Source organism: Manacus vitellinus, unplaced genomic scaffold, assembly GCF_001715985.3.
Source record: "Manacus vitellinus isolate BGI_N305 unplaced genomic scaffold, ASM171598v3 scaffold_10_pilon, whole genome shotgun sequence".
In the NCBI taxonomy this organism is placed as follows: Eukaryota; Metazoa; Chordata; class Aves; order Passeriformes; family Pipridae; genus Manacus; species Manacus vitellinus.
The window spans coordinates 16671054-16679179 of NW_021938838.1; the positions used below are offsets into that span (position 1 = coordinate 16671054).

Consider the following 8126-nt stretch of genomic DNA (forward strand, 5'->3'; position numbering starts at 1 on the left):
CATCCCCTGGTGCTCTTCCCTGCACAGCTCTGCAGAACAACACAACTGCAGTGTGACTGCTGCCTCCTGGGCAGTGCATGCCCTGGAATGCAGGTGAGGTGTCTGTGCTGGGTTTGGAGAGCACCATGCTCCATCATATCCCACAGAAGGCACACTGGCTGGAGTGGCACAAACAGCTGGTGGCTGTAAAATGCTGACAGCCATGCCCCTGTGACCACGGCAGGGTGAGCCCAGGCTGCCCAGATTAAAGCCAGCTCCAGCCTTACATTCTGCTGGAGTCAAAAGTCCAGTGGTACATTGGAGCCATCCCCAGTACTAACAGTTCCCAGGTGTCTCCTACACGTAGCCATTCCCTAAAGAAGGCCACACCACTCAGCCACTGAAACATGATGCAGCTGGTCCACATCCATCATGTACTTTGGTGCAGCTCATTTCTTTGTCCTGAAACTGAAGAATGTCACCTAAAAATGTTATTCGTGCTTGAGAGGCATTACATTCCACACTCATTTTCCAACAGTTTCTTCTCCATCTTCAAAGTGCACTGTGGTTGAACTGCTGCATATCTCTGTGCACAATGTATTTGAGCATCTGCACAGATTGCCTGGAATTCCCTAAATACTATGATTAATTGTGGGATCAGTCTGTATTTGTTTCTACATTCTTGCAAACAAGCTTCTGTATTTCTGGAACTTATCTACTTCACGAGTCATATATCAAAGAGACACACACTCATTTAATAACATTTATATGAAACAATGTATGCCTGACAATTGCAATCAGATGAAAATGATCACATTTATCTTAAAGACAACTCTTCATGAAACACATACAAGTAAAAGGCTTATTAATGTTAAAATAATTCATAGCTCTTCCTGCAAATGCATAGTGGTTTTCCCCAGATACTGCCATAATTATTGTTCCAATGGGAGTTTTATCTCTGTTAAGGCAGCAGGATTGGGCCCAGAGATCAAAAGAAATCGGGGCAGGCAGTCAGGAATAGGTTTTCTAAAATGTTCAATTTCTGTCTCAATGCCTAAGTAAGGAACCAGATTTTCAGCTGAGTCCTTAAATAACCAAAAGACAGACACGTCTCTGAAAAGTTGGTCCTGGTGGGGGTTACTGAACAGCGACACATCCGATCCTGACCTTTCTTGCTTTGAAAGTCTCATCCAAAGCCCTTGAAACTCCCCACTTTGGCTTTCATGGGCTTCCAGAGTCTCTGCAATGAAAGACAGCTTTTCCTTTTCTCCTCAGTGCACGGTGACCTGTGGAGGGGGAGTGCAGACCCGGAGTGTGCAGTGCCTGCGCCAGGGGAGACCAGCGTCTGGGTGCCTGCCCCACCAGAAACCAGCTGTCCTGAGAGCTTGCAACACCAACTTCTGCCCAGTCCCCGTGAAAAGAGGTAAACCTCGGCTCTACATGCTGCAGCAGAGTTGTTTCCTTAGAATTCTATAGCCAGCAAAGCCCACCTTTTTGTTACACTCACTGATTTGGCATGTTCCTTCATAAATGATTTTTTCCCAGGCTTCCAGATTGACAGTAACTGTCTGATACTACAGCATGTCTCTTCTCAAATTGAGCCCTCTTAAAGCAAACTTAAGAGTATGACTGACACAGGAGATTTTAAAAACAGTATGTGAAATAGTTATGCTGTTTGGTTCTGAGCTGCACCTTTATACTCTTTGTTGAATAACAGAAGCATCCTATGCTGGTACTGCTTTGTGATTAATAATAGCAACTCTGGAGTTAAACAATAAGAATTTGCCATTTACTTTTAGTCTTTTGAAGTCAGACCAAGCTTCAGATTGCACCCAGATCCCGGGACTCCACAAATGTTTTGTCTAGAATGTCCTTGAGACATGCCGTCAGGGAACATGAAATTAAGCTCTCTCCCCAGTTGTATGTCTGCTTTATCCCTCTCTGCCTCTTCCATGTGAGGAGCAGGGAATGATGGAAGAGGAATTCTCTCAGCACCATCACAGACAGAGAGTGGTGCATTACCCTGTCCCATTTATTTGGTTACAGGATGGTCACTGTTCATTCCTTCCTAACTATGTGAAAAAAACTCATGGAGGTCCAGGCTTGTCCCACATAACACTGGTTATCTAGGTATGCTAAAGCACTTTAAACATTAGCTTTCAAAATACTGCACATTAATTGACTTGTTACCATTTTAAAACTGGGAGCTGAAAGTAACCTCTATAAAACCCAAGCTGGATTGCAAGAGGAAGGTGGTAATGGAGTTGGGAGCAGAGGTCAAGCTCTGGCCCTGCATCTTGTAAACTGACATTAGCCAACCACCCCCAATGTCTGCCCCAATTCCTGGCATTCCCTGTGCACAGAAACCCTGTGAAACCCTGGGAGATCCTAACCATTCTACTGCATCAGCTCAAGACATGCAGAGTATCAAGCTGATCTATCAGGGGACCTTAATCCAAACAAGTCTATAGAGATGAAATGGTCCTAAAAGGGATAAGAAATACTTCTGCTGTTTTTATCAGTAAATGTTCCTAACACTTCAAATTAACCTTCCTAAAAGGTTCTGCTGTACTTTGGAGTTCCTGTATAACTCCCTTTTCTGTTACATAGCAAGGACTTTTCTTTCACCCCTGTTTTCCCCTGCTATATTTCATGTTTGAAGTACTGTCTGTTATTAATTTTGGCCTTGGCCTGTTTCTCTCTCTCCTCACATCTGCAGGAGCCCTTTCCCCTTTATTATACCTGGGTCGTCAGGCTCTAGAGATCAATTATCTCCTCACTGCTCTCTAACTTTCTGTCTAAACCAGCAGAAAGAGAGGAAACCAGCTGTGCTGGAATCACATTGAAGCAAATCAGTCTCTATTATCAGCCATGCAGCTCCAGCTCAGTGATCACAGGCAAGAAATTAATGTTTCAGGGAGAGTTTGCACTTTCCTGGACAAACCAGGTCATTTCCACCCCTCTGCTAAATGCAGTTAGGGTCACTGTGACTCCTAGTAAATCCAACTGCTTAAATGAATGAAAATCTGAACAACGTATAAATACTTGGGTAAATAGAAATAAGGGACTGACAGCCTGATCCCCATCCACTGAATTTTGTGGGATTCTTTGTGTTCCTTCCAACAGTCCTTGGATTAGGTCCCAAGTGTAAAGTTTTCAGCCATACCTCTGTAATATTAACACTGCCCTCTGATCTTCAAAGTGGGAATAAAGATTTATTAATGTTGCTTCCTCCTCATACTTTTTTTTTTTAAAGAGTAATTTGTAATTTTTAAAAAATTTACCCTTTCGTGGCAGGAGAGCTTCTTCTGCCTTACTTAGAACAGCTTTCCTTCCTCTGTGTGGTGTGTGCTTTTCATCTCTTGTCTGTTTTGGTTCCTCCCAGATTCTGTCTGGTGACAGCAGGGGAAGGGACGGGAAGGTTGGTGCTGAACTCCAGCTGCATCCCTCCTGACACTCCATGCAGAATGGAAAGGCAGTGCTGTGGAGTGGGAAGGCTGCAGTTCAGTACTGAGCTCCCCACTTCCTGGACAAGTGTTTGTTCAAGAACAGTGTTTTCTTTCCCTACCATTAGAATTTACAGACAGGCTTACGTTTTTAAAAGCTGAGAAAAAATGGCATATTTAAAAAAAAAAAAAAAAAAGAAATAGTTTTCCTATTAATTCAAATTTGAGAGTGATAAAGGCATACAAAAAAAAAAATCACCTTTGCCATGATATAAAAGGGAATTAAAAAAAAGCAGTGGTGATGAATCCAAAGAAGTTCCTATAGAGAGATGGAGATGATTCCTGGTCCAGGGAACATGAAGAAGTTGTCTGTGCCATGTGAGGGAGCATTTATCTGCTGTGACTCAGCTTAGCTGACCTGAGAATACAGTGGTGGCTAGATTTTATTTCAGTCTCCTTGTAAATTCCTTTTATTGACCATGTAAACAGTAGTTCTGAGAGCTGAATGAAATCTTTTCCCATGCTCACAGGAGATTTCAGTTTAGCTATAAATTTTGCTGAAGCTCATTGAGTCCTATTGCTGTCTCAGACACAGTGAATTTGTTTATAAATCATCCAAATGAATCATCACTCTGCTCATTTAAAGAAACATAAAGCATCCTCTACAAAACTGGAGAGAGGAGAAGCTACGAAATGTTTTTAAAGCAGCAGAGCTGTGTGTATAAATGATCTGTACAGAAATTGAAGAGAATTAAGATCTTAATTGAAAAATACGATTTACCTGTATTTGTAATTTAAGACTTTTCAGAACTAAACACTGTCTCTTTTCTCATTGCACTTAATTAAGATTTCACCAACAGGGCATAGTCCTAAAAGCCTGATTCATGGCACACAACTGAAGTGTCTGAGGAAGAGATTTCTGAGGTTCCCTGCAGAGTGGAACGGACAGAAAGAAGTGCCTCTAGAAAGTGCTGGGACACAGACAGGGAGCAGAGCACTGTGTGCCCACGTGTGCTCAGAGCAGGGCCCAGGCATTCCCATTGCCATGTGTTTGTGTGGACACTCACTCACACTGGGAGCTGACACTACTTTGAGGTGCAGGTAAACTCTGTAGGACAGTGGTGGCAAGAAGCAGTTGGCATCAAGTGTAGAGCAGGCTCATATGTGCAAGTGCCTGGCTTTAGAACAACATTTGTAATCAGAGGTGTAAACACAGATAAGTTTTTCTCTCCTCTAATGTGGAACTTCCTTCTGTTTTCCTGAACTTCAGAGTGTGCTCTAAATTTTTTAATTCAGCCTCTGACCCTCCTGTGATATTAGCTCTATCTCTATAAATTACTAAATTTGATCCCTTAACAAAAAAAGAAACTAGTATTTTTGAGATGAAAGCTCGCTCATGTTTCCTCTTCTTTGAATTGAGTCACCCACCATGTTTTTAATATTTACAATTGCATACAAATGTTTGGAAATATTGCCCGACTTGCAGACTTGCTAAAAACACAGTCTTACCATATTGCTTGGATTTCTTTCCTTCAGATGATCCTTCTTGTGTGGATTTCTTCACTTGGTGTCATCTGGTGCCCCAGCATGGTGTCTGTAACCACAAATTTTATGGCAAGCAGTGTTGTAAATCATGCACGAAGAAGAACTGATAGCAGCGAGTTATCTGAACCCTTCAGTGACAGGATTCTCTTCTTCAATTTATGTTGGAATTATCTCTACTTTGAGGCAAGACATGGTGCCACATAAACCACTGATGGAAGAGACTTGTTTTTTTTCTAAGGGAATGTCTGAGGTACAGTAATTGTTGGATATGTGTTGAAAAAGGAATGTTTCTTTTTTTTCTTTATTTGCTGACCTCACTAAAGCACAGGGTACTATGGATCACTTGAACACTGAGACTCGAGGGGAAGTTCTTCTTTCTTTAAAAGTGTCATTTTGCACTGTCACATGTTACGAGGAAGAAATTAAGGCAAGGAAGCCTTTTCTGGCTAATTTACCAGAATGCAAAGCGAAAAAGAGATGGGGAGCTGGAGGAGAAAGGCTGCGGCGTGGCAGCAGGACAGAGCACACTGTCAAAAGCGTTTCCTCTCATAATTTTTTTATGATACCGTTGTCCCAGGGTGAGGAAGCTGTTTGCTGCCACAGAGAGACATTCCAATGGCTGTTGGCTGGAGAACACAGTGTCACACGTGTGACCACCAGAAGTAAATAGTGCACTACAAAGATTTATGGTGCTTCTCTATCAGACTTGCTGCTGGAAAAGCAAGTTTTGCATCATGCTAATGTTCTTATTATTTTGAAGAATTCATTTTCTGCTTTGTGTAGAAACTCAGAGGTGGTTAACTAGTAACTTGAAAATGTATTCCTAGAAATACTCAGCGTTAGAATATTTGGACTTTTAATATTGCTGTGTTACAATTAATAAGGATTTTATGTTTCAACTAACTCAAGGAACTCAGATTTATTGAGCTCAATGGTTATGTTTTCAACTTTCTAAGCTCATTAGATATGTAATTTTAAAATTTAAACTTGATATTTTAAAGTAGTTTTGTTTCAGAAGCTAGATTGTTTGAATGCCAAGATACTGAAGAATGTCTTCCTTTCAATCTCAAATCTCTGCAAATTTTGATTCATTCATTACCCAAAGGAAATAATAAGAATATTACAGTCCATTAATTCATGCTGAACTTCTCTGAACAGTTATTTATTCACACAGGTTATGCGGAAAAAGCGCTTGAAAAAGATAAGTGGATTATTTACTCAAACCAAATAAAAGTCAATTCTATTTTTATACACTCTCCTAATACTTGTATTTAGTTCAGAATCCACCAGCAAACAAAAGAATTGTAAACATAATGATATTTGTAACCGTTCAGTATCGAGGTGCTCGGTGACACGATCAAATGGTGCAGTTCAAAAGGTTTCTGCCTTGAAAAAATCCCCAACCTGTTTGCCAAACCCATCTGAGACAGAGCTGTGTCCTACTGTAATTTTCTGGGGAGTGCCTATGAGGGACGTATTTATCTAATTCCACCCAATCCCACAACTTTGTTTGATGAATGTAGTTCAGTTTGACTGTTTTTTTTTTTAAAGTATGGTTTCAGCATAAAATTAGCCAGCTCAGCACTAATGCCAGACAGTGGTCACTTAAAATTAGCAGTTCCCTCTGCAACAATTTAAATTAAAAACATGTATTCTGTGATACTCTAAGAAATGATGATTGGAAACATATCTCAACCTACACCGCTCTGTCTTGATATTGGACATTGTGTAATTATAACTTTTTTTTCTAGGAAAACTACAAGGTTGTTTTTGTTTTGTTTTTATAATTGTGTCCTTTTTATTATTTTATGTAAAATAATTAATTTATTAATGCATAGCTTTTCCTTTATATTTCTTTGCTCACTTCCTTAAGTGACAACTGAGGAAAGAAAATGGTAGTGTCACAAAATATGAATTATGGTGTAAAAAAGGCAAAAAACTATAAGTGTAATATTTAATTATTTTATAAGCTTTGTAATAAAATACTCTAACTGTTTCATTATATTTGGAATTGTAAAATTCATGAATAAAATATGGAGGTTATAATTAATATCAAGTAATATAAGTGCTGTATGCCTTCCTTTGCATCTGTGTTGACTGTCCCGTAGTGGGTTTAAGGAGAACATTATCCTGTTATCTCCTGCTGTGTAATTGGCAAAGGTCTGTGACTCTGAGCTGGTTCTGGGGAGGGGCAGAGCTGCCCACAAGAAAAGTCTGTCCTCTGGGGAGTGGCCATTTAGGCACCGTGGCTCAGTGTGACCTCCCTGCCCAGCCATGGCCCTGCCATTCGGGTCTGGGGTGGGTTAATTTTGGGGGGAACCCACAGAACAGTGGATCTGAGTGTTAACAAGCCATGATGATGAATGGGATGGAGGTCACTCCTTTCAGGCACTCAAAGTCAGGCGTATGTACTAAGGTCATGTGAAACTTCTCTGCTTTTGAAGGTCCCATTATCCTGGCTGGTGAGGAATGCACGGCTCGTTATTCAGGCAGTGAATATGTTGGAGTTGCTTTTTAAGAGCAGAAGGTGTTTCTCATTTGAACGCCTGCCCTGCCACTGAAACAGCTGACATGTGCCCATTTCAGGTCCAAAAAGGCAAAATGGACAAAACTTCATGGGTTTATTTTCATAACAACACAAAAGCTAAAATGCACAAAAATACAGCTGCCCCTCTCTGTGCAAGACAGACCTGACCCATTGCTCCTCTCACCAAAGGCAGTGGAAAGTTGTGTGTACCCCTGAACCAGCAGGATTCTTCCCTGTGTGTGTTTATCTGCAAGGTGGTTTGCAAGATAAGGAGCCTCACTCAACACAGTTGGGTTTTACAGCCTCTCCCATCTGCCTGGGGATACTTTATTTTTCTAAAAATGACTCGTCTGAGAAGTTTCCAAGCCAATCCCTAATAGGGACTATATCAATTCACTGGATCATTTTATATATATCCTCTAACATATATTTGCTGCTTTCCCCTTCATTCACAATCACTCAGTGCCCTCACAACAGCCAGCTATACAGAGGGTTGTTGATAGGAAATACTGAACATGCCTCTGACTCACAGTACAACCCAGTAGGCGATAATAAGCAATAGATCAGTCTGCTCCTGAAGGACTCCCAGCAAGAGCTCTTTGGAACAGGATTTAGACTAGTGATTTAAA

At 40.9% G+C, this 8126-nt stretch overlaps 1 protein-coding gene across 1 annotated transcript in view; it reads left to right on the forward strand.

Annotated features, from left to right (window-relative positions):
- Nucleotides 1-7016, forward strand: part of ADAMTS18 (ADAM metallopeptidase with thrombospondin type 1 motif 18) — a 51072-nt gene extending 44056 nt beyond the window's left edge. Inside the window, exons 19-20 of the mRNA XM_029965575.1 lie at nucleotides 1255-1402; nucleotides 4962-7016. Of these exons, the coding sequence (XP_029821435.1) occupies nucleotides 1255-1402; nucleotides 4962-5077 (264 nt within the window). The 3' untranslated portion in view covers nucleotides 5078-7016. The remainder of the gene's footprint in view (nucleotides 1-1254; nucleotides 1403-4961) is intronic.
- Nucleotides 7017-8126: the final 1110 nt, after the last annotated feature.